The 26,938-nt window shown below is 42.6% G+C and overlaps 2 protein-coding genes and 2 pseudogenes across 3 annotated transcripts; all 4 read right to left on the bottom strand.

Moving 5' to 3' along the window:
• Window positions 1–5,134: 5,134 nt before the first annotated feature.
• LOC120544274 lies at window positions 5,135–6,075 on the bottom strand (annotated as a pseudogene).
• A 6,935-nt stretch (window positions 6,076–13,010) lies between these two features.
• On the bottom strand, window positions 13,011–15,192 carry LOC120575618 (olfactory receptor 52D1-like). Of its 2 annotated transcripts, none has more exons than XM_039826427.1 (2): window positions 15,086–15,192; window positions 13,011–14,434 (listed from the first exon to the last, which is right to left on the bottom strand). In XM_039826427.1, exon 2 carries the CDS (start codon window positions 14,427–14,429, stop codon window positions 13,485–13,487), a length of 945 nt encoding a protein of 314 aa, XP_039682361.1. In that variant the 5' UTR covers window positions 14,430–14,434; window positions 15,086–15,192; the 3' UTR covers window positions 13,011–13,484. The 2 variants fall into 2 exon arrangements, with proteins under 2 accessions (XP_039682361.1, XP_039682362.1); XM_039826428.1 differs by having other exon boundaries at window positions 13,011–14,429; window positions 15,086–15,134.
• An 8,042-nt stretch (window positions 15,193–23,234) lies between these two features.
• On the bottom strand, window positions 23,235–24,071 carry LOC120544273 (annotated as a pseudogene).
• A 1,441-nt stretch (window positions 24,072–25,512) lies between these two features.
• LOC120544272 (olfactory receptor 146-like) lies at window positions 25,513–26,454 on the bottom strand. Its single transcript, XM_039777914.1, has one exon. It carries the CDS (start codon window positions 26,452–26,454, stop codon window positions 25,513–25,515), a length of 942 nt encoding a protein of 313 aa, XP_039633848.1.
• Window positions 26,455–26,938: the final 484 nt, after the last annotated feature.

The raw sequence follows: 26,938 nt of genomic DNA, 5'->3' as shown, positions 1-26,938 counted from the left end.
AAAAGAAGCTAGTGTGGACCGCTGATTAGCTTACAACGCTAGTATTCGGGGCACAGGGAAAGTAAAAACAAATCGCTATTTATACCACTAAAAAGGCTCGAAATATCACCAAACTTCAACGGTAGCATTATGAGGGTCCCTAAATGTCAAGTGAAGCATTGAGAACATTGTAAGTGTACAGACAGTTTGGTGAACGAAGAGCTGCGGGAGCTCCGTGAAAGGGCTACGAGAGAGAGAGAGCTACCGGTAGTCAATGCTGCAACACAGCCTCGTACTTCGGGAGACTGGTGGTGTATCTGCAGACATTGTGAAGCTATGGCCACCGAACAGGAGTGTCTGTGTTGCACGCGGGGGACCTGTTGAATTCGGTATTGATGACGCGAAAAACAATAACGATAAACTCCACTGAAATTATTTGAAACTAAAGTAACGAGCCAATTTTGTAAAATGTAAGGAGTAGAAAGTACCGATATTCATTTTAAAAATGTAAGGACTAAAAGTAAAAAGTCGGCACAAAAATAAATAGTAAATATCTGAAAATGTACTTGAGTACAGTTACAAAGTATTTGTACTTCGTTACTTCCCATCTCTGTTGATTGTATCCATGCATACAACTTAAAAAATACTGGTCTGATTGGTTTTTCATCACCTGAACCTAGACCTAGAAGATGTTGATGCTGGACTTTGGTTTTACTGTGCAGGATTTGGGCTGCTCTTGTTTGTCATTGCAATGCAATGTTTTTGTAACAGTTAAAAGAGACTACAAACAGCCATAACCATTTATCATTAACATGTTAACTAATGAAAAGTTTATCTTCACATAATAGGCAGTTTAAGGTTTAAACTGATAGCTTATGACAAGCATTTCACATTTCTGTAGCAGTTAGTCGAGACTGAGAACAGCCATTCAAACTTTACAACACATTTCACCACAGGAAAGACAAAAGAAGATTAAATGAAATAAGAAATGTAAAATAGTTTGTCCACTATATAAGTTATAATATTCATTATAATGACTCCCAAGACATAGAACTGTTATAGTGTGTGTGTGTGTGTGTGTGTGTCTGTGTGTGTGTGTGTCTGTCATCATGTACAGCGAGGTGAGAAGGTCAATTTAATGCGCTGTTGTGTTCTGGAGTGTGTCACCTGAAAATTGTGGCTCAGGTCAAGCTAGACTCTAGATTGTTGCTGCTTGCTTTGACCTGTCTCTCTTAGTTACGCTGTTATAGTTCTAGACTGCCGGGGGAATTCCTTCCTTTGACACACTGAGCTGCTCTCTCTTCTCCCTTTCTATTTCTATTTGTGTGCATCCCGTCCCAGAAATGCTTGTTACTAATCATAGATTATGGGGAGTTTACTTCCCAGAGTCCTTATGTTTTTTCACCCAGTGTATTTCCTTAGAGTACTTTGGCACCAAGATCTTGGTTGCAGCTGTCGCCGTGGTCCTGCTGCACTCCCTGCAAAGCTCTGCGGTGCCCTGCAATGTCATGCATCCTGCTGAACCCTGCTGCTTCCTGCTACATCCACCCATGCTCTGCTGGGCCACGCTAAATCTTGTAACGCCCTGCAGCGCCCTGATATAACATGAACTACTGCGACTACCATTTGAAGTCACTGTTCCATTATTAATGTGACTATTATCGCCACTGTTCATCACATCCCCAACCGGCACCGTCAGACACCGCCTAACAAGAGCCTGGGTCTGTCCGAGGTTTCTTCCTAATAGGGAGTTTTTCCTCGCCACTGTCGCACTGCTTGCTCTTGAGGTAATTACTGTAATTGTCGGGGCTTTATAAATTATAGAGTGTGGTCTAGACCTACTCTATCTGTAAAGTGTCTCGAGATAACTCGTGTTATGATTTGATACTATAAATAAAATTGAATTGAACTGAATTGCTTGCAACGCTATAGCATGAAACAACAAGAGAAAGCTGACCCTTCAGCTCTGGCTGAACATGTATGCATGACACTTCCTTAACTCTTCATTCAGAACAAAAATCCCATCATTTGTTCCCTTTTCTCTTCCGTCTGTGCAGAAAGTATAGAAGTACACGTTCCACCACGGACAGCATGTTTGTTTACTACTGTAGTCCAAGAAATGCTCTAATAAGTCCGTTCAGGGCTGACCTTTGTTACCGCCACTGGTGCATGGGAGCCCACGTTGAGTGTGTTAACCAGGATCGAGCATTTTTTTATTCTTTTTTTTTTGTTACGTTTACATTTTTTGAACCATGTTTCTGTCCAGTGTCTGCTTTGTGTCACAGCACTTAGTGGATGAAATATCACTAAAATTGTGTGCTAAAATGTATGGTTTTGGCTAAACCATGCCTGGTTTTGGAAGAGTAAAAATGAATGACAAACCTTTTTTTGTATGTATTTTTATATTAATTATTATTTTTATATTAGAAGAAATATAATTATGTTCCCATAATCATGGAAAACCTGGCAAAATTATGGAATTTTTCAAATCTGGAATTTCAAAATAAAACAATTTAGGCCGGAGGCAGTTGCAGGGTACCGAAGGGCCCGAAGGGCTGCAGCCTCTGCCATGAAAGAGGCAAAGCAGCGGGTGTGGGAGAAGTTTGGAGAAGACATGGAGAAGGACTTTCGGTCGGCACCAAAGTGCTTCTGGAAAACTGTTCGCCACCTCAGGAGGGGGAAGCGGGGAACCATCCAAGCTGTGTACAGTAAGGATGGGACACTGTTGACCTCAACTGAGGAGGTAATAGGACGGTGGAAGGAGCATTTTGAGGAACTCCTGAATCCGACTAATACGCCCTCTATGTTAGAGGCAGAGCTGGAGGATGACGGGGGATTGGCGTCGATTTCCCGGGCGGAAGTCACTGATGTAGTCAAACAACTCCACAGTGGCAAAGCCCCGGGAGATTGATGAGATCCGTCCAGAAATGCTCAAGGCTCTGGGTGTGGAGGGGCTGTCCTGGTTGACACGTCTCTTCAACATTGCGTGGAAGTCTGGAACAGTGCCAAAGGAGTGGCAGACTGGGGTGGTGGTTCCCCCTTTTTAAAAGGGGACCAGAGGGTGTGTGCCAATTACAGGGGTATCACACTTCTCAGCCTCCCTGGTAAAGTCTACTCCAAGGTGCTGGAAAGGAGGGTTCGGCCGATAGTCGAACCTCAGGTTGAGGAGGAACAATGCGGATTCGTCCTGGTGGTGGAACAACGGACCAGCTCTTCACTCTCGCAAGGATCCTGGAGGGGCATGGGAGTATGCCCAACCGGTCTACATGTGTTTTTTGGATTTGGAGAAGGCATATGACCGGGTCCCCGGGAGATACTGTGGGAGGTGCTGCGGAGTATGGGGTGAGGGGTCTCTACTCAGGGCCATCCAATCTCTGGACCACCAAAGTGAGAGCTGTGTCCGGGTTATCGGCAGTAAGTCGGACTCGTTTCAGGTGAGGGTTGGCCTCCGCCAGGGCTGCGCTTTGTCACCAATCCTGTTTGTGATATTTATGGACAGGATATCGAGGCGTAGTCGGGGTGGGGAGGTGTTGCGGTTCGGTGGGCTGGGGATCTCATCGCTGCTCTTTGCAGATGATGTGGTCCTGATGGCATCATCGGCCTGCGACCTTCAGCACTCACTGGATCGGTTCACACAGCCGAGTGTGCAGCGGTTGGGATGAGGATCAGCACCTCTAAATCGGAGGCCATGGTTCTCAGCAGGAAACCGATGGAATGCCTTCTCCAGGTAGGGAATGAGTCCTTACCCCAAGTGAAGGAGTTCAAGTACCTTGGGGTTTTGTTCGCAAGTAGGGACAGTGGGGGCGGAGGAGATTGGTCGGAGAATGCGAGCGAGTGCGGTATTACATTCCATCTATCGCACCGTTGTAACGAAAAGAGAGCTGAGCCAGAAGGCAAAGCTCTCGATCTACCGGTTAGTTTTCGTTCCTACCCTCACCTATGGTCATGAAGGCTGGGTCATGACCGAAAGAACGAGATCCAGGGTGCAAGCGGCCAAAATGGGTTTCCTCAGGAGGGTGGCTGGCGTCTCCCTTAGAGATAGGGTGAGAAGCTCAGTCATCCGTGAGGAGGCTCGGAGTAGAGCCCGCTGCTCGCTGCGTCGAAGGAGCCAGTTGAGGTGGTTCGGGCATCTGGTGAGGATGCCCCCTGGGCGCCTCCCTAGGGAGGTGTTCCAGGCACGTCCAGCTGGGAGGAGGCCTCGGGGAAGACCCAGGACTAGGTGGAGGGATTATATCTCCAACCTGGCCTGGGAACGCCTCGGGATCCCCCAGTCGGAGCTGGTTAATGTTGCTCGGGAAAGGGAAGTTTGGGGTCCCCTGCTGGAGCTGCTCCCCCCGCGACCCGACTCCGGATAAGCGGACGAAGATGGATGGATGGAACAATTTAGGCCTGGAGAAGTCATGACATTTTATTTGTTTTAATGAAATAGATTTTTACAGTAATCTTCCATAGATAACCTTTAATGTAATGTAATATAACTCTTCGTTTATTTTTTGTTGCTGTAAACATAAAGTAGCTCTAATATATGTAGGATTCAAAATTATATCGGATTCACAAAAAAGATAAAGCAACACAACGTTTTGTTTATCATTACATACGATTACTAATTTTCTCCTGGCGTCCCTTCTTTCCCTCCAGCTATGAGTTTATTTATAAATACTATTGCCACATAATTAAGAGAACACAGATGGTTTTACATTTTATTAATATATGGTTATAAAGATAAAACTATTGTATTTTTCCAGAAATAATTCAGGTCATTGTGCCATAGGCCTTGTATAAAAATAATCCGGGTTAAGGTTAGCCCTAACCCAGGTAATGATTCTGGGCTTTGGAGTTTAGTTTAAAATACTATTGCCACATAATTAAGAGAACACAGGTGATTTTGCATTTTCTTGCCACAATTTATGGTTATAAATATCAATCTATTGTGTTTTTCCAGAAATTACACCATTGGTGTTTTTGCACAGATTGTACATGGTCCTTGCATCTCAATTTTCCAAATACCACAGTTGTCAGAGATCAACCCTTATTACTGAGCTGCAATTTAAAAGGAGATCATGCACTCTGTGTTTGTAAAGGGGTACAGTGGAGAACCCTTAGTCCACATTATATACTGCACTGATTAATTTACAAAAAGAAACTTAAATTCTCTTTACAATGATGGCAATACTTTCTTGAACTTCAAATTGGACAAGAATCTTCGTATCTCTTTGGACTGCAAACCATAAATAATGGGGTTCAGGCTGCAAGGGATGATAGGAAACATAATACTACTAATTTTCCTGAAATCTGTGTACTGAGGGAAGCGATGCAGAACAATGTTAGACATTCCACTAAATGCCATAATCAGATACACAACCAGATGGGTGCTGCAGGTCTTCAAGGCTTTGTTGTTCAAAGACTTGTTATTACTGGTGAGACACACTACTGTAATCTTGGTATAGGTGAGAACCATGCAGCCTATAGAACTTGTGAACAGAACTACGGTGAAAGCGAGGCCATAGACATTATTAATAGACACATCCTCGCAGGAGAGTTTAAACAGTGAGGCATTGTCACAGAAAGGACTTTGGATCAGAGTCCTGCATCGGTTCAGCCGTATGGTCAGACCGAGCAGAATCCCAACCAACACTAAGGCCACTCCCCAGGCAGAAACTGTCAGCTTGATCACCATTTTGTTGTCATTATGGCAGCATAGCGCAGGGGATTGCAGATGGCCACATATCTGTCAAAGGCCATAATCATGAGCACTGTGTGGGAAGTGGTGCCAACCATGTGGTTTGCAAAAGCTTGGACCACACATTCATTATAAGTGATAATACGCTCAGAGGGAGGACGCAACATGTCTAAAAGCAAACGGGGCACCATGATAGAATTTCCAAGTACATCATTTAAGGTCAGGTTACAAAAAAGGACATACATGGGCTGGTGAAGATTTTTGTCAATGAAAACCAGAACAGCAATACCAACATTTGTGACTATTATAAACAGGTAGGAGAAAAAGAAAAAGAGAAAGACAAGGTACGTAGAATCTTTAGAAACAATTAACCCCTCCAGTTGGAGTGTGTAGCTGTTGTAGGTGTAGTTTTCCATTAACCTGCAAACAACAAGACAATGCGTTAAATGTCACAAGTAATGTCCTGGCAATTTAGGTGTCAAGAGATCACCACATTAGTGTGCAAACGATCACAACAGAAACATGCTGCCTTTCCCAAATATCAATATGTCTACCTATGAATACATCCCAGTATGCATAGTTTACAGGGTTTGTTTTTGTTTGCAAGTACATCATGAAAGTAGTATTAATGTAAAAATAAAGTTTGAACAGTAATGTTTACACTGAGTGTCTGTTGTTCCAGTCTGTTGACTTCTCTTTCTTTCGTCTCCTGGTCATTGCTGATAATGGCCAGATCTCCTTTGCGGTGTTTTATAGACATGATTTTATCTGCAGGGGAATCATTTGCGATGACGTCAGTTAATGTGTGATGCAACATGGAGAAATTTTACATGTCAACAAGCTACGATGTACAACATTTAGCTCCAAGAAATATATATTACTCAGTGTTTCCCACAGGTTGAGAATTTATATTTAATAACTGTGCCTCTGTTTTGTCCATCCATCCATCCATCTTCTTCCGCTTATCCGGTGTCGGGTCGCGGGGGGAGCAGCTCCAGCAGGGGACCCCAAACTTCCCTTTCCCGAGCCACATTAACCAGATCCAACTGGGGGATCCCGAGGCGTTCCCGGGCCAGGTTGGAGATATAATCCCTCCACCTAGTCCTGGGTCTTCCCCGAGGCCTCCTCCCAGCTGGACGTGCCTGGAACACCTCCCTAGGGAGGCCCAGGGGCATCCTCACCAGATGCCCGAACCACCTCAACTGGCTCCTTTCGGCGCGCAAAAGGAGCAGCGGCTCTACTCTGAGCTCCTCACGGATGACTGAGCTTCTCACCCTATCTCTAAGGGAGACGCCAGCCACCCTCCTGAGGAAACCCATTTCGGCCGCTTGTACCCTGGATCTTGTTCTTTCGGTCATGACCCAGCCTTCATGACCACAGGTGAGGGTAGGAACGAAAACTGACCGGTAGATCGAGAGCTTTGCCTTCTGGCTCAGCTCTCTTTTCGTCACAACGGTGCGATAGATGGAATGTAATACCGCGCTGCGCCGATTCTCCGACCAATCTCCCGCTCCATTGTCCCTCGGCCGAACAAAACCCCAAAGGTACTTGAACTCCTTCACTTGGGGTAAGGACTCATTCCCTACCTGGAGAAGGCATTCCATCGGTTTCCTGCTGAGAACCATGGCCTCCGATTTAGAGGTGCTGATCCTCATCCCAACCGCTTCACACTCGGCTGCGAACCGATCCAGTGAGTGCTGAAGGCACAGGCCGATGATGCCATCAGGACCACATCATCTGCAAAGAGCAGCGATGAGATCCCCAGCCCACCGAACTGCAACCCCTCCCCACCGCGACTACGCCTCGATATCCTGTCCATAAATATTACAAACAGGATTGGTGACAAAGCGCAGCCCTGGCGGAGGCCAACCCTCACCTGAAACGAGTCCGACTTACTGCCGAGAACCCCGCACCACAGCTCTCACTTTGGTCTTACAGAGATTGGGATGGCCCTGAGTAGAGACCCCTCACCCCACCCGCGCCACTTCCACACACTATCCCCGGGGACCCGGTCATATGCCTTCTCCAAATCTACAAAACACTTGTAGACCGGTTGGGCATACTCCCAGGCCCCCTCCAGGATCCTTGCGAGAGTGAAGATCTGGTCCATTGTTCCACGACCAGGACGGAATCCGCATTGTTCCTCCTCAACCCGAGGTTCGACTATCGGCCGAACTCTCCTTTCCAGCACCTTGGAGTAGACTTTACCAGGGAGGCTGAGAAGTGTGATACCCCTGTAATTGGCACACACCCTCTGTCTGCCACTCCTTTGGCACTGTTCCAGACTTCCACGCAATGTTGAAGAGACGTGTCAACCAGGACAGCCCCTCCACACCCAGAGCCTTGAGCATTTCTGGACGGATCTCATCAATCCCCGGGGCTTTGCCACTGTGGAGTTGTTTGACTACATCATTGACTTCCGCCCGGGAAATCGACGACAATCCCCCGTCATCCTCCAGCTCTGCCTCTAACATAGAGGGCGTATTAGTCGGATTCAGGAGTTCCTCAAAGTGCTCCTTCCACCGCCCTATTACCTCCTCAGTTGAGGTCAACAGTGTCCCATCCTTACTGTACACAGCTTGGATGGTTCCCCGCTTCCCCTTCCTGAGGTGGCGAACAGTTTTCCAGAAGCACTTTGGTGCCGACCGAAAGTCCTTCTCCATGTCTTCTCCAAACTTCTCCCACACCCGCTGCTTTGCCTCTGCCACAGCAGAGGCTGCAGCCCTTCGGGCCCTTCGGTACCCAGCAACTGCCTCCGGAGTCCTCTGGGATAACATATCCCGGAAAGACTCCTTCTTCAGTCGGACGGCTTCCCTGACCACCGGTGTCCACCACGGTGTTCGTGGGTTACCGCCCCTTGAGGCACCTAAGAACCTAAGACCACAGCTCCTCGCCGCAGCTTCAGCAATGGAAACTTTGAACATTGTCCACTCTGGTTCTATGCCCCCAGCCTCCACAGGGATGCACGAAAAGCTCCGCCGGAGGTGCGAGTTGAAAGTCTGTTGGACAGGGGCCTCCTCCAGACGTTCCCAATTTACCCGCACTACACGTTTGGGCTTACCAGGTCTGTCCAGAGTCTTCCCCCACCCCCTGACCCAACTCACCACCAGATGGTGATCGGTTGACAGCTCTGCCCCTCTCTTCACCCGAGTGTCCAACACATACGGCCTCAGAATAGATGAAACGATTATAAAATCGATCATTGACCTTCGGCCTAGGGTGCTCTGGTACCAGGTACACTTATGAGCATCCCTATGTTCGAACATGGTGTTCGTTATAGACAATCCATGACTAGCACAGAAGTCCAACAACAAACAACAACTCTGGTTTAGATCAGGGAGGCCGTTCCTCCCAATCACGCCTCTCCAGATGTCTCCATCATTGCCCACGTGTGCATTGAAGTCCCCCAGCAGAACAATGGAGTCCCCCACTGGCGCCCCATGCAGGACTCCACTCAAGGTCTCCAAGAAGGCCGAATACTCCGAACTCCTGTTTGGTGCATATGCACAAACAACAGTCAGAGTTTTGCCCCCCACAACCTGCAGGCGTAGGGAGGCGACGCTCTCGTCCACCGGGGTAAACTCCAACGTAGCGGCGCTCAGCCGGGGGCTTGTGAGTATCCCCACACCCGCCCGGCGCCTCACACCCTGGGCAACTCCGGAAAAGAAAAGAGTCCAACCCCTTCCAGGAGTACGGTTCCAGAACCGAGACTGTGCGTAGAGGCAAGCCCCACCAGATCTAACCGGTAGCGCTCCACCTCCCGCACCAGTTCCGACTCCTTCCCCCACAGAGAGGTGACGTTCCACGTCCCCAGAGCCAGCGTCTGCCGCCCGGGTCTGGTCCGTCGAGGCCCCTGACCTTCACCGCCACCCATGTGGCAGCGCACCCGACCCCAGCGGTTCCTCTCACAGGTGGTGGGCCCATGGGCTGTTTTGTGTGTGTGTTAATTGTGAACATCTTTGGGGCACAAGTTGGACAGTACCAGTTGGTCTGAGTCACAACTTTGAGATTCATCAAAGTTTCAGATTCAATTAAATAGTAAAATAAATAAATGACAATAAATTAGTCTATTTGGCGAAGGGACGAACCTCAGAAACAGGAGGAGCAATGCAGATTCCTTCCTCGCCATGGACCAGCGGACCATCTCTTCATCCTTGCAAGCTTTCTGAAGGGGTCATTGGAGTTTCCACCAGATGTCCCTCATTTAGGCCGGATATCCGTCAACTTCCTCTTTCTTTGTGTTGGCGTTCTAAACTGGATTCATGAGGACTATGGTTAACTGCTCCTCAGATCTCTGCAGGGTAAATCCAGACACATTCTCACACCCATTGCATAAAATACAGGCACTTGGTCAGGTGCCTTTGGCGTTGTTATTGATTCTAAAAGTCTCCTTTAGCATCAGATCAAAACAAGCTTTATCTAAATGCTGGTTCGGGACTATTGGCCTCACTTTTGACGCAGTTAGGTTAAGGAAAGGATCATGGGTGGGCCTATAAAAGGTACGTGTATGACACACGGGACAAGAACAGGACAGTTTGGTTTAGGAAAAGATGAACAGGACAGTTAAGGTTAGGAAAAGAAAAACGCAACATTTGGGCTTAGGAAAAGATGGTGGGTGGGGTTATAAAATGCACGTTTCAGTGACACGCGGGACACAAACCCTGGTCTCCTGTGTTGTTTGACCCATCCACCACTAAAAGCAGCCTCCCCACGTGGAATCTTGGGCTTTCATATTACTCGCTACCGTTGTCGCTCTTAGTACTCTTTTTTTGCGTCGTATCTGACGCTGACAGCCAATGACCAAGCGTCCATATTTTACCAGTTGGGAGTGAGAGCGAGTTGTAGCTAGCTAGACTAGCTGTCCAATCTGACAAGTACATGTTCCACCAAAACAGGTGTGGTAATATTCACTACCAACACGGTAAATAACCCATGACTTAAGTTTTATAAGCTGCCAACCCAAAAAACTGAGGTTTTATTAGGACAAAAATGGGTACTGTACAGACTTGAGGAATCAGCAGGGAGAATGGGAAGACTGTGGGATTCCGACACTAAGCTAACATTATGTCCAGCGTTAAGTTTGCAGCAAGCATTTAGATACCAAGTCAAATATCCAAATGTCTGTTTTAGGCTAACTACACATCTGTAAATTAAGCTAACCTGCTTAACATCGGACATAACGTTAACTTACTGTCAGGATCCCACAGTATTCCCATTCTCTCTGCTGATTCCTCATGTCTGTAGTAATAATAATAACAATAATAATAATAATACATTTTATTTAAAACGCACTTTATATTTGAAACAAATCTCAACGTGCTACAGGGTAAAAGATCCACTTTTGTCTCATAAAAGATCAGTTTTTCCGGTTTGGCAGCGTGAGTCATGGGTTGTTAACCCTTTTGGTAATGAATATCACCACACAGCAGCTTTTGGGCATTTTTCTGTTGTTTGCTAGCAGACGGAAATGACGAGGAGGAAACCTTCACGCAATACAAGTAAACAGAGAGCAGAGAGTGTTTTCCCTCCAGTTGGGCGTTCCAGTTGTTGCTGTTATTCTGAAAAAGACAATATTCTGAGCTGTTTACATGGCTAATGAACGTGTATAATCCACTAATTTTCCCGTCTACATGCAGCCGTGCAAAATACAATTTTTTCAAAGTGTTCCAGCTAATGATGACTTGTTATAGCGTGTGAACACAGCGTCCCTCTTTCATTCCTTCAACCGGCTTCTTAAAAAGGTCAGCTCATATCCCAATACCTGTTGGTATCCAATTCTTTGATAATGTTTAAAAGTAGCTGTGTTTCTCCTTCTTATCGGGTCTGCAGCCTTGCAAACTGTCGGCTGGTTGTTTCTTTTACAGCAACCATAGCAACGCGCAGAGCTGACCACAAGACGTAAACAGGCAAGAGGCCGTAAACTGTGGTAAACTGGGCATAAACTGTGGTAAACACCCTGATTGAGACGCATATTCTGAATATGCTGTATACATGTCCAAAGAATGCCTCTAAAACCTGAATACCGTAATTCCTCAAGGTACCAGGCTTGTATTTGAAGCAGGCTTTTATTAGAGGCAGGCCTTCATTTCTCATTCCATCTGTTTGATGAGTATAATTGTTTTACATAAACTGTTTTAAATGAAAAGCCATAGCATTCCAGTGGACAGAGATCATTCATTTTTTAAGAAACATTTGCAAAACTCAACAGCCAGAAGGGCAAGAAAGCAATTTTGGTCGGGATTAATCAAACACCACCGATTGTGTCAGTTTGAACACTGTAAATGTACTGGCTTTTAATTGACTACTGGTTTTTATTTGAGGAATTACGGTAATACCGGAATACTCCACATGTCTTAATCGGAAAGTGCTATATTCGGAAAAAGTTCTTATTCTGAATATCCAACCTGGAATATGTTGTTTACATGCCCTAAATCAAATTCAGAGTATTGACATTTTCAGAATAATAGTGGAATATTGGTGTGCATGTAAACCTACTCACTTTCTTTGTACTTTTGTGAGATCTTCTATAAACTATAGACATCTTAATAATCTCTACCTCTCATTAATTGTACCTTCTGTTTAGGTTGTCTGTTACAGTCTTTCCTGTTTTTATTGTGTTAATTCATTCCCTGGTTCCTGGTTTTCTGTCTCTTGTGTTCTCTGTTGCGTGTTACCCTGTTTTCATCCTTGTGGATGTTGATGCTTCTGTTTCCTGTTTTATTTTGTAGTCTCTGTAGGCTCAGCCATACTCCTTGTTGTCGGTTATTGGCTGGAACACTGTTTGTTCTGTGTCGTAGTGCAGTCTACAGAGACCACATTGTTTTACATTGTTTTCAGGGGACAGGCTCATGGATAGTGAGGAGATGTTTGCTGATGTGACAAAAAATATTGTAGCCTAAAAAACACGTGACATCGGTTAGAGCACCTTTAAATCCTCAATTAATTGTAATAGTATTTTTTATATTATTTGTAACACTGTACAGATATTGTTCTTTTTCCTTTGGTGGCTTGCTACGGACATTTAATTAATAGTTATAGTTATATAGTATGTATGTGTATGTATATATGTGTGTGTAAGAACTGTATGTATGTGTATGTACGTGTGTGTGTGTGTGTGTTTATATATATATATATATATATATATATATATATATATATATACATATATATTCTTGTTCGAAATAAAAAATAAATGAAAAAAAAAAAATGAATTTCATGATTTTGATTATTATATTTACAGTTATACCAAAAAAGCCTTCTTTATAAAAGTAAATAACAGGAAATAAGTCACATTTTGGAAAAACTTTAATATTTTAAACAAAATATCGGAAAATACAGAATCAACTTGGTTTTACAATTTTCATCTATCACAGTTTCTTATTGTTACCACTGAGGTAGGAAATTTAGAGCAGAGAAAATACATAAAAGTAAACGTAAGTCCCTTTCACACATACACTGCAAACCTGAATTTATCTGACATTATCTGACAGAACGCTTCCAAGATCTTTAATTGCATAAACACAAACAGGAGTGCGTAAAATCTCACATCCATCACATAGTGCACATGTTGTGTCCGCATTGCCCTCCTTTTACATTTCATTCTCTGAATAAACAGCTTCTCTTTTGAATCAAATGCCACATGTAACATTCCTACTTTTTGTAGGGTTAATGGTTTGGGTCAATATTTGTGATTGCTGTTATCATCATACATTGTTCACTGTTAAATTCATCAATTGTTGACTTCACATGTTACCTCACACAGCTGAAAATAAAGAAAGGAACATCATTTTACAATTTTCATGTTTGAAAAAAAAAACCTCTAGATTTAATATGATGGTTTAACTCTTTTAAGGTGGAATAGTTTTGACAAACACTTGAGTATTTCTTGGGACTGCAGCCCATAGATAACAGGGTTGAGGCTGCCGGGAACAACGTTAAAAAGAATGGCTACAATCTTCCTGTACTCTGGGAACTGGGGGAAGCGATGAAGGGCGATGGGGATCAGCCCAGTGACAAGCATGATCAGATACAGGCACAGATGAGTGCTGCAGGTCTTCAAGGCTTTACCGTTCAAAGATTTGCTGTTACTAGTCAGACAGGCTGCTGTGATTTTAGAATATGTGAGAATTATACTGCATATAGAGGACGAGAGCAGGACGACAGTGAAAGCAAGGCCATAGACGTTATTGATGAACACATCCTCACAGGAGAGTTTAAAGAGCGAGGGATTATCACAGAAAGGGTTTGTGATCAGAGTCCTGCATCGGTTCAGCCGTATGGTTAGACCGAGCAGAATGGCCACCAAAACAAAGGACACTCCCCAGGCAGAAACTGTCAGCTTGATCACCATTTTGCCGTTCATTATCGTAGCATATCGCAGGGGGTTACAGATGGCCACATATCTGTCAAAGGCCATAACCATGAGCACTGTGTGTGCGTTGGTGCCAAACATATGTGTGGTAAAAGCTTGCATCAGACACTCATAGTAGTGAATAATGCGCTCAGAGGGGGGCACCAGGATGTCTGCGAGCACCCGTGGAACCAGGAGAGAGTTTCCCATGACATCATTTATCGACAGGTTACAGAAGAGGAGATACATCGGCTGATGGAGGCTTCTATCCATCCATATCAAGATCACGATGCCCACGTTGGCAGTTAAGATGAACACATAGGCCAAGAGCAGAAAAAAGAAGACAGGGTACTTGTTAGTCTTGGTGACCATTAACCCCTCGAGCTGAAGAGTGAGGCTGTTGTATGTATAGTTTTCCATCTGAGCTATACAGAAATAAAAATGAGAGAGAGAGAGAGAGAGAGAGAGAGAGAGAGAGAGAGAGAGGGAGAGAGAGAGAGAGAGAGAGGGAAATAGTTAATGATATACTTTACATGCTGCAATAACCCCAACTGGTAAAAATGTAAATTCTATAACAAAAGAATAACACACACTGCTATGAAGACAACATTTTTGAGCAATATGAAGGCGCTTTTTATCCTTTCAGTCACAACAGTAGATGGACAAAGTACTCAAAGGCTTTACATGAGTGGAAATAGTAACCCCACAATAGAAAAACACGCTATTACATGTAAAAATGTACCAAAGTAAAAATAAAACAAGTAGCAGCACTAAAAGTGTACTCAAAAACAAAGGGAGTGAAGATCAAACTCTTGCAAAATTGTAAATTACTGATGCAGAAATAATGGTGAAAGGAAACCGCAACAGCAATATCAAGTTCCACAACACTAACAATACTAGTGTGCAAACGGTCACAACAGAAACATGCTGCCATTCCCAAATATCGATATGACTGAATACATCCCAGTGTGCACAGTTTACAGGTTTTTTTGGTTTGCAAGTACATCATGAAAGCAGTAACAATGTAAAAATAAAGTTTTAAAATGTGACAAAACATGTAGAACAGTAATGCTTACCCTGAGAGTCTCTTGTTCCAATCTGTTGATTTATCTTTCTTGTGTCTCCTGCTCATTGCTAATAACGACCAGATCTCGCTTGCAGTGTTTTGTAGACACGATTTTATCTGCAGGGGAAACATTTGGGATGACGTCAGTCAATGTCTGATGCAATATGAAAAAATCCCTAAGCTGGTGATTGCACCTGTCAACAATCTCAACAACACAGGTTGAGAATTTACTTGTGGTGGTGGGTGGTCGGGATGTGGCGGGCGCGTGTGTGATGGCTGGGTTCAGTTATAAAAAAAAATATTTCTGTGCCTTTTCAAATAGGAAAATTAAAATATGAACTAACATTGAATCACCATTTTTTGATCGTATATTTAGGGCCCGAGCGCCAACAGCGGCGAAGGCCCTAATGAAACGGAAGGATTATTATTTTCCCGTCAAATGAATTGGCTTTTTGAGGGGCTTAATATATTCAAAAACTCACCAAATTTGGCGGTCCCATCAAGTCTGGTGAAGATTTACGTATTTTAAGGGTTTCGGGAATAGGCGCACAAAAATGGCTCGCTAGCGCCCCCTAGAAAGTTAAGAAAATTGAGCCCCTGCAGTGTGTTTAACGTAGACTCACGAAACTTGGTACACATATGTAACATGTCAAGATGTACAAAAAACGTCATTAGAGCCATACCCTAAACCCAACAGGAAGTCCGCCATTTTGATCTCAAAGTTCGAAATTAGTCGCGATTTTGGCCATTTCCACATGCCGTTACTTTACGAACTCCTCCTAGAGATTTCATCCGATCAACTTCAAACTCGGTCTGTGCCATCTTAAGATGTTAAAGATGAAAAGTTGTTAAAAGAAAAACTTTTCGTCATAGGGCGTGGGCCATGGCAGGACGGCCATTTTGTCGCGTTCGCCGCCGAAACAGGAAGTGGGTGTAACTTCGAGTGTACGTTGTCCGATTACCTCGAAACTTTTCAGGATTCATAAGAGTCCAACCCCGAGGACAAATAAAGGCCGATATTTACTTAAAGTCATAGCGCCCCAGTGGCGACAGGAAGTAGGCCTAAAAGTCAAGGTGCTATACTTTAACGAACTCCTCCTTAGAGATTTCATCCGATGGACTTCAAACTTGGTCTGTACCATCCCAACACCTTAACGATGAAAAGTTATTAAAAGAAAAACTTTTCGTCAGACGGTGTATGGGCGTGGCGTGGCGGCCATTTTGAGTGTTTAGCGATGACCAAAGAAGTTGTTGTAACTTGTGGTATACGTTGTCGTTATCTGCCCGAATTTTCACGATGGACAAGGGTCCAGGCCTGAGGACACCTACAGGCCAAAATTGACTTTGGTCATAGCGCCGCGCCACAGGAAATCTGCCTTATATGACAAACATCACCCGATTTACATGAAACTTATAATGTGTCGTCTACATGTGATCCTGAGCCAGCCCCTATAATATGACCACGCCCACTTACTCAGGCCACCGCCCTTTCATAACATTTGAACCGTTTAAGGTAGAGTCTTGTGTGAGGTGTCATTGAACTCAGCAGAGACTTCATTTTTAATTGGTGATGTTTGACCCGCCCCCTATGCTTAAGCCCCGCCCCTTTCATAAAATTTGAAACGTTTAAGGCATACCCTTGTGTGAGATATCAATGAACTCAGCAGAGACTTCCTTTTTAATTGGTGATGGTTTGACCCCCCCTATGCTTTAGCCACGCCCCTTTTCACAGCTAATGAACCGTATGACTTAGAGTCTTGTGTGAGGTATCGTTGAACTTCGGCGGGAGTTCCCTTTAATTGGTGACGATTTGCGGCGTCCGAGTGCCGCGCGATTACCGGGACGCAAGAAGCGGCGTCCGCCCGTAACCCCGCGGCGCGCGGAGGCGGGGGCCGTCATCGCCGCTTCGCGCACTTTAATTTTTCTTTCTTTTCCCGTCAAATGAATTGGCTTTTTGAGGGCCTTAAAATATTCAAAAACTCACCAAATTTGGCGGTCGCATCAAGTCTGGTGAAAATTTATTATTTTAAGGGGTTCGGGAATAGGCACAAAAATGGCTCGCTAGGCGCCTAGAAAGTTAAGAAAATTGAGCCCCTGCAGTGTGTTTAACGTAGACTCAAGAAACTTGGTACACATATGTAACATGTCAAGATGTACAAAAACTTCATTAGAGCCATACCCTAAACCCAACAGGAAGTCCGCCATTTTGATTTCAATGTTCGAAATTAGTGCGATTTTGGCCATTTCCACATGTCGTACTTTAACGAACTCCTCCTAGAGATTTCATCCGATCAACTTCAAACTCGGTCTGTGCCATCTTAAGAAGTTAAAGATGAAAAGTTGTTAAAAAAAAAAATCTTTTCGGCGCATTAGGCCATGGCAGGGCGCCATTTTGTGCGCTTTCGCGCGAAACAGGAAGTGGGTGTAACTTCGAGTATACGTTGTCCGATTACCTCGAAACCTTTCAGGATCCATAAGAGTCCAACCCTGAGGACAAATAAAGGCCGATATTTACTTAAAGTCATAGCGCCCCTAGTGGCAACAGGAAGTAGGCCTAAAGTTCAAGGTGCTATACTTTAACGAACTCCTCCTACAGATTTCATCCGATGGACTTCAAACTTGGTCTGTACCATCCCAACACCTTAACGATGAAAAGTTATTAAAAGAAAAACTTTTCGTCAGACGGTGTGGGCGTGGCGTGGCGGCCATTTTGAGTGTTTAGCAATGAACAAAGAAGTTGTTGTAACTTGAGTGTACGTTGTCGTATCTGCCCGAAATTTCTCACAAATAAAGAGGGTCCAGGCCTGAGGACCCCTACAGGCCAAAATTGACTTTTGGTCATAGCGCCGGCCACAGGAAATCTGCCTTATATGACAAACATCATCCGATTTACATGAAACTTAGAATGTGTGGTCTACATGTGATACTGAGCCAGCCCCTGTAATATGACCACGCCCACTTACTCAGGCCACGCCCCTTTCATAACATTTGAACTGTTTAATGTAGAGTATTGTGTGTGATGTCATTTAATTCAGCAGAGACTGCCTTATTCATTGGTGATGGTTTGGCCCGCCCCCTATGCTTAAGCCACGCCCCCTTTCATAACGTTTCAACCGTTTAAAGTATACCCTTGTGTGAGGTATCATTGAACTCAGCAGAGACTTCCTTCTTCATTGGTGATGGTTTGGCCCGCCCCCTATGTTTAGGCCACGCCCCCTTTTATGACTAATGACCCGTTTAATATAGAGTCTTGTGTGAGGTATCATTGAAATCAGCAGAGACTTCCTTTTTAATTGGTGATGGTTTGACCCGCCCCCTATGCTTTAGCCACGCCCCTTTTCACCGCTAATGAACCGTATGACGTAGAGTCTTGTGTGAGGTATCGTTGAACTCGGCGGGGAGTTCCCTTTTCATTGGTGACGATTTGCGGCGTCTGAGTGCCGCGCGAATGCACGGTCGCAAGGAGCGGCGTCCTCCGGTAACCCCAACATGCACCGAGGCACGAGGGCCCGTCCATCGCTGCTCGCAGCTTTAATTTTTTATGTTAATTGTTCATCTACTTCATATTTTGATATTTACGTCAGACCTGTTACAGACACAAGTGTCACTATATACTATAATTTCAATAAGAAATATGTAATATGTTATACGAGCAGTATTTTAGTCCCTCTTTTCACTGGGATTACTTCAGATTTTTGATTTGTTTTCTTTAGCCCTATTCGCACAGGACTAGTATTACCAGGGGACCTCTTGTAGTTTAGAAATTACCCCCACACGGCTGTGTTTCGTCTGGCGCATTCACACGGGTTAACTGAAATCTGTATTTCACTCAAATTTACAGACATTATCCCCCGGATATGATGTCAAAACTTTTCATTTATAATTGACAATGCAGCCAATTAGACCCCAAATCACAGGACTAATATTATCACAGGACCTCAGTTTTCAGCGAAATATGGTAGGTCATTTGCGGGGGAATTATTACTTTACAAATTACAGACATGACCGATTCGCACTGGATTAAGATCACAGAGAACCTCCGCAATTATTACAAATGACTGGAGATCACCAGGTAATACTTATCCCGTGCGAATAGGGCTTTTGATATTATATTTGTCATTCAAATGACCAATAACATCTTAATGTTAGAGTGTGATGACATATCAATTTAAAAAAATATATATTTTCACAAGAGAAATAACAAAAATAACATATCGCTTACATTACAATGGCAAAACTTGGAATTGTCATTTTAACAGTTTTTTTATCAAATGAATCACAGTAACGTGAATGACCAGAGTAATAGGAATGATGGGACACACTAGGGGTGCACGATTCAGAAAATGTCACGATTCGATTCAATCTCGATTTTAAGGCTCAATATTCAATTCAAAATCAATTTTTGATTAAAAATCAATTTTCAATTAAAGAACGATTCTCAATTTAAAAAAAACGATTCCCAGTGTGTCAAATGTGAATAAATTTTTTTGCACACCCCTAGGACACATTCTTCAGCATGCACTGCATTCATCTCACGGACCCAGCAGTTCCCATTTTTGTAAACCATACATAAATACAAGGAAAAACATTACCTTGTTTTACACAACATTTCCATGAATCATGGATGTGTTTATGACATAAATGAGGAAATATTAGAGGACTTAACCCTTGTGTGGTCCTTCGGGTCCCAGTGACCCGAAGGACAACACAAGGATTATGTACTTCCCTTTACTTTGTTGAGAATTGCTCTCTAAACCCTGTTTCTTGTAAAGTAAGTAAGTAAAGTTTATTTCTAGAACACATTTAAACACAGTTTAAGCTGACCAAAATGCTGTACAAACAAGAACTAAGGTGCTGTATTAACCCTTATTTAGAGAGCAATTCTCAACAAAGTAAACGGAGTACATAATCCTTGTGTTGTCCTTCGGTCACTGGGACCGAAGGACAACACAAGGGTTAAAGGCGATTCTGGCGCAAAAACGAACGTAGGGTTTAATAAAAGATGTGTACCCACTCGATCGTTCTCTGGGACATGTTTTCATGCTAATCCAATGCGTTTGTAGCTTAAAAGAAGCGCGTGGACCGCTGATTAGCTTACGACGCGAATTATTCGGGGCACAGGGAAGTAAAAACAAATCGCTATTTATACCACTAAAAGGCTCGAAATATCACCAAACTTCAACGGTAGCATTATGAGGGTCCCTAAATGTCAAGTGAAGCATTGAGAACATTGTAAGTGTACAGACAGTTTGGTGAACGAAGAGCTGCGGGAGCTCCGTGAAAGGGCTACGAGAGAGAGAGAGCTACCGGTAGTCAATGCTGCAACACAGCCTCGTACTTCGGGAGACTGGTGGTGTATCTGCAGACATTGTGAAGCTATGGCCACCGAACAGGAGTGTCTGTGTTGCACGGAGTGGGACCTGTTGAATTCGGTATTGATGACGCGAAAAACAATAACGATAAACTCCACTGAAATTATTTGAAACTAAAGTAACGAGCCAATTTTGTAAAATGTAAGGAGTAGAAAGTACCGATATTCATTTTAAAAATGTAAGGACTAAAAGTAAAAAGTCGGCACAAAAATAAATAGTAAATATCTGAAAATGTACTTGAGTACAGTTACAAAGTATTTGTACTTCGTTACTTCCCATCTCTGTTGATTGTATCCATGCATACAACTTAAAAAATACTGGTCTGATTGGTTTTTCATCACCTGAACCTAGACCTAGAAGATGTTGATGCTGGACTTTGGTTTTACTGTGCAGGATTTGGGCTGCTCTTGTTTGTCATTGCAATGCAATGTTTTTGTAACAGTTAAAAGAGACTACAAACAGCCATAACCATTTATCATTAACATGTTAAAATGAAAAGTTTATCTTCACATAATAGGCAGTTACAAGCAATGAGGTTAAAACTGATAGCTTATGACAAGCATTTCACATTTCTGTAGCAGTTAGTAGAGACTGAGAACAGCCATTCAAACTTTACAACACATTTCACCACAGGAAAGACAAAAGAAGATTAAATGAAATAAGAAATGTAAAATAGTTTTTCCACTATATAAGTTATAATATTCATTATAATGACTCCCAAGACATAGAACTGTTATAGTGTGTGTGTGTGTGTGTGTGTGTGTGTGTGTGTGTGTGTGTGTGTGTGTGTGTGTCTGTCATCATACAGCAAGGTGAGAAGGTCAATTTAATGCGCTGTTGTGTTCTGGAGTGTGTCACCTGAAAATTGTGGCTCAGGTCAAGCTAGACTCTAGATTGTTGCTGCTTGCTTTGACCTGTCTCTCTTAGTTACGCTGTTATAGTGCTAGACTGCCGGGGGAATTCCTTCCTTTGACACACTGAGCTGCTCTCTCTTCTCCCTTTCTATTTCTATTTGTGTGCATCCCGTCCCAGAAATGCTTGTTACTAATCATAGCTTCTGGGGAGTTTACTTCCCAGAGTCCTTATGTTTTTTCACCCAGTGTATTTCCTTGGAGTACTTTGGCACCAAGATCTTGGTTGCAGCTGTCGCCGTGGTCCTGCTGCACTCCCTACTAAGCTCTGCGGTGCCCTGCAATGTCATGCTGCATTCTGCTGAACCCTGCTGCTTCCTGCTACATCCACCCACGCTCTGCTGGGCCACGCTAAATCTTGTAACGCCCTGCAGCGCCCTGATATAACATGAACTACTGCGACTACCATTTGAAGTCACTGTTCCATTATTAATGTGACTATTATCGCCACTGTTCATCACATCCCCAACCGGCACCGTCAGACACCGCCTAACAAGAGCCTGGGTCTGTCCCAGGTTTCTTCCTAATAGGGAGTTTTTCCTCGCCACTGTCGCACTGCTTGCTCTTGAGGTAATTACTGTAATTGTCGGGGCTTTGTAAATTATAGGGTGTGGTCTAGACCTACTCTATCTGTAAAGTGTCTCGAGATAACTCGTGTTATGATTTGATACTATAAATTGAATTGAACTGAATTGCTTGCAACTCTATAGCATGAAACAACAAGAGAAAGCTGACCCCTTACGTTTACATTTAAAACAACCCTGGCTGAGCAGTTTGACGAAGCTCTGGCTGAACATGTATGCATGACACTTCCTTAACTCTTCATTCAGACACAAATCCCATCATTTGTTCCCTTTTATCTTCCGTCTGTGCAGAAAGTATAGAAGTACACGTTCCAACACGGACAGCATGTTTGTTTACTACTGTAGTCCAAGAAATGCTCTAATAAGTCCGTTCAGGGCTGACCTTTGTTACCTCCACTGGTGCATGGGAGCCCACATTGAGTGTGTTCACCAGGATCGAGCACTGGTGCCAGCTGAGCCAGTCTTTGATATTTATGTTCGCATGCTTGCATGGACCATGTTTCTGTCCAGTGTCTGCTTTGTGTCACAGCACTTAGTGGATGAAATATCACTACAATTGTGTGCTAAAATGTATGGTTTTGGCTAAACCATGTCTGGTTTTGGAAGAGTAAAAATGAATGACGAACCTTTTTTTGTATGTATTTTTATATTAATTTGAAGGACGAAATATAATTATGTTCCCATAATCATGGAAAACCTGGCAAAATTATGGGATTATTCAAATCTGGAATTTCAAAATAAAAAAATGTAGGTCTGGAGATGTCATGACATTTTATTTGTTTTAATGAAATACATTTTTACAGTAATCTTCCACAGATAACCTTTAATGTAATTTAATATAACTCTTAATTTATTTTTTGTTTCAAAATGGATTCACAAAAAAGATAAAACAACATGGCATTTTGTTTATCATTACATACGATTCCTAATTTTCTCCTGGCGTCCCATCTTTCCCTCCAGCTATCAGTTTATTTTAAAATACTATTGCCACATAATTAAGAGAACACAGGTGGTTTTGCATTTTTTTGCCACAATATATGGTTACAAAGATAAAACTATTGTGTTTTTCCAAAAATTACACCGATGGTGTTTATTGCACAGATTGTACATGGTCCTTGCATCTCAATTTTCCAAATACCACAGTTGTCAGAGATCAGCCCTTATTACTGAGCTTTAATTTAAAAGGTGATACATATACACTCTGTCTTTGTAAAGGGGTACAGTGGAGAACCCTTAGTCCACATTATATAGTGCACTGATTAATTTACAAAATAAACTCTCTTAAATTCTCTTTACAATGATGGCAATACTTTCTTGAACTTCAAATTGGACAAGAATCTTTGTATCTCTTTGGACTGCAAACCATAAATAATGGGGTTCAGGCTGCCAGGGATAATATGAAACAAAATCATACTGAGTTTCCTGTAGGTTGTGTACTGAGGGAAGCGATGCAGAACGATGTTAGACATTCCACTAAATGCCATAATCAGATACACAACCAGATGGGTGCTGCAGGTCTTCAAGGCTTTACTGTTCAAAGACTTGTTATTACTTGTCCCACAGACTACTGCAATCTTAGTATAGGTGAGAAGCGTGCTGCCGATTGAACTTGTGAATAGAACTACAGTGAAAGCGAGGCCATAGGCATTATTAATAGACACATCCTCGCAGGAGAGTTTAAACAGTGAGGCATTGTCACAGTAAGGACTTTGGATCAGAGTCCTGCATCGGTTCAGCCCGTAGCATAGTCAGGACCGAGCAGACTCAGGGCCTTTGACTCCTACGCGGCTGGAAATAGAGGCTTTGCGTTGGTCATTATGGTCATGAGCGGAATTGATTATAAGATTATGATGTTTGCGCTCAGAGGAAGGCCGCAACATGTCTAAAAGCAAACGGGGCACCATGATAGAATTTCCAAGTACATCATTTAAGGTCAGGTTACAAAAAAGGACATACATGGGCTGGTGAAGATTTTTGTCAATGAAAACCAGAACAGCAATACCAACATTTGCAATCATTATGAACAGGTAGGAGAAAAAGAAAAAGAGAAAGACAGGGTAGGTAGACTCTTTTGAAACAATTAACCCCTCCAGTTGGAGTGTGTAGCTGTTGTAGGTGTAGTTTTCCATTAACCTGAAAACAACCAAACAATGCTTTAAATGTCACAAGTAATGTCCTGGCAATTTAGGTATCAAGAGATCACAATACTAGTGTGCAAACGATCACAACAGAAAGATGCTGCCTTTCCCAGATATCAGTATGACTGAATATATGCCATTATGGATAGTTCATAGCTTTTTGGTTATTTGTTTTGTTTGGTTGGAGGTTCATCATGAAAGTAGTAAGTTTAAAAACAAAAGTAGGACAATTGTGAGAAAACATGTAGATCGGTAGTGCTTACACAGAGTGTATCTTATTCCAATCTTCTCTTTCTTGTGTCTCCTCTCACTGCTGATAATGTCCACCGGAACTCTTTTGCAGTGTTTTATAGACATGATTTTATCTGCAGGGGAATCATTTGCGATGACATCAGTTAATGTGTGATGCAACATTTAGATATTATTATGCTGGCCATTGCAACTGTCAAGAAGCTACAATGTATGTGTAAATTACCCAAATATTGTTTCTGTGGTTAAGTCATTTTCTGACGCTAATGCTCTAATAAGTCCGTTCAGGGCTGACCTTTGTTACCTCTATTTATTTAAAGGACAAAATATAATTATGTTCCCATAATCATGGAAAACCTGGCAAAATTATGGAATTATTCAAATCTGGAATTTCAAATTAAAACAATTTAGGCCTGGAGAAGTCATGAAATGTTTTTCATTTTAATGAAATACATTTTTACAGTAATCTTCCATAGATAACCTTTAAAGTAATGTAATATAACTCTTAATTTATTTTTTGTTTCTGTAAACAAAGTAGCTCTAATATGTGTAGGATTCAAAATGATATCAGATTCACAAAAAGATAAAGCAACATGACGTTTTGTTTATCATTACGTACGATTCCTAATTTTCTCCTGGCGTCCCATCTTTCCCTCCAGCTATGAGTTTATTTTAAAATACTATTGCCACATAATTAAGAGAACACAGATGGTTTTGCATTTTATTAATATATGGTTATAAAGATAAAACTATTACTATTTTTCCAGAAATAATTCAGGTCATTGTGCTATAGGCCTTGTATAAAAATAATCCGGGTTAAGGTTAGCCCTAACCCAGGTAATGATTCTGGGCTTTGGAGTTTAGTTTAAAATACTATTGCCACATAATTAAGAGAACATAGGTGGTTTTGCATTTCTTGCCACAATTTATGGTTATTAATATCAAACTATTGTGTTTTTCCAGAAATTACACGATTGGTGTTTTCGCACAGATTGTACATGGTCCTTGCATCTCAATTTTCCAAATACCACAGTTGTCAGAGATCAGCCCTTATTACTGAGCTGCAATTTAAAAGGTGATACATATACACTCTGTCTTTGTAAAGGGGTACAGTGGAGAACCCTTAGTCCACATTATATACTGCACTGATTAATTTACAAAAAGAAACAGTCTTGAATTCTCTTTACAATGATGGTAATACTTTATTGAACTTCAAATTGGACAAGAATCTTCGTATCTCTTTGGACTGCAAACCATAAATAATGGGGTTCAGGCTGCCAGGGATAATATGAAACAAAATCATACTGAGTTTCCTGTAGGTTGTGTACTGAGGGAAGCGATGCAGAACGATGTTAGACATTCCACTAAATGCCATAATCAGATACACAACCAGATGGGTGCTGCAGGTCTTCAAGGCTTTACTGTTCAAAGACTTGTTATTACTGGTGAGACACACTACTGTAATCTTAGTATAGGTGAGAACCATGCAGCCTATAGAACCTGTGAACAGAACTACAGTGAAAGCGAGGCCATAGGCATTATTAATAGACACATCCTCGCAGGAGAGTTTAAACAGTGAAGCATTGTCACAGTAAGGACTTTGGATCAGAGTCCTGCATCGGTTCAGCCGTATGGTCAGGCCGAGCAGAATCCCGACCAACACTAAGGCCAGTCCCCAGGCAGAAACTGTCAGCTTGATCACCATTTTGTTGGTCATTATGGCAGCATAGCGCAGGGGATTGCAGATGGCCACATATCTGTCAAAGGCCATAATCATGAGCACTGTGTGGGAAGTGGTGCCAAACATATGTGTTGTAAAAGCTTGTACTACACATTCATAATAACTGATGATGCGCTCAGAGGGAGGACGCAACATGTCTAAAAGCAAACGAGGCACCATGATAGAATTTCCAAGTACATCATTTAAGGTCAGGTTACAAAAAAGGACATACATGGGCTGGTGAAGATTTGTGTCAATGAAAACCAGAACAGCAATACCTACATTTGCAATCATTATGAACAGGTAGGAGAAAAAGAAAAAGAGAAAGACAGGGTACGTAGACTCTTTAGAAACAGTTAACCCCTCCAGTTGGAGTGTGTAGCTGTTGTAGGTGTAGTTTTCCATTAACCTGAAAACAACTAAATGATGTCAGAGCCACAGGTAATAAATATTGTGAATAAATAGTTGCTTGCAGGTTAGTAATACAGCCTTCAAGTGTTTCTTGTTTCTCAGTCTTTCATCCTCACCTGCCCTCTCTCTGCTGATACTATCCACCAGAATCTATCAGGATCTCTGTCATAACGTTTTATAGACACAATTTCAACGTGGGGCTAATTAATATTCATTAGCTAAGACAAAATCACTATTCAAATCAACAAGCTGCTTACAAGTTCTGTTTACTACTTACTTACTCACTACTAATTATTCTTTACTATTCATAAGCTCTTCTGTGACACATTTAGTATGTTTACATCCACACTATTACAATATTCCACTATTCTTCTGAATATGACAATATTCCAAAATAGATAGGTCTTGTAAACAGCATATTCTGTTCCGAATCAGGCCTTTTTCTGAATTTAACATTTTCCGAATAAGACGTGTGATA

The sequence above is a fragment of the Perca fluviatilis genome, chromosome 16, assembly GCF_010015445.1.
Source record: "Perca fluviatilis chromosome 16, GENO_Pfluv_1.0, whole genome shotgun sequence".
NCBI lineage: Eukaryota > Metazoa > Chordata > Actinopteri > Perciformes > Percidae > Perca > Perca fluviatilis.
Note: the sequence above shows the minus strand (reverse complement) of the source record. Positions and strands in the feature narration are given on the sequence as shown.

Coding starts and splice junctions, on each gene's coding strand:
- LOC120575618 (XM_039826427.1), bottom strand. CDS start 14,429: ATGGAAAACTATACATACAACAGCCTCACTCTTCAGCTCGAGGGGTTA.
- LOC120544272 (XM_039777914.1), bottom strand. CDS start 26,454: ATGGAAAACTACACCTACAACAGCTACACACTCCAACTGGAGGGGTTA.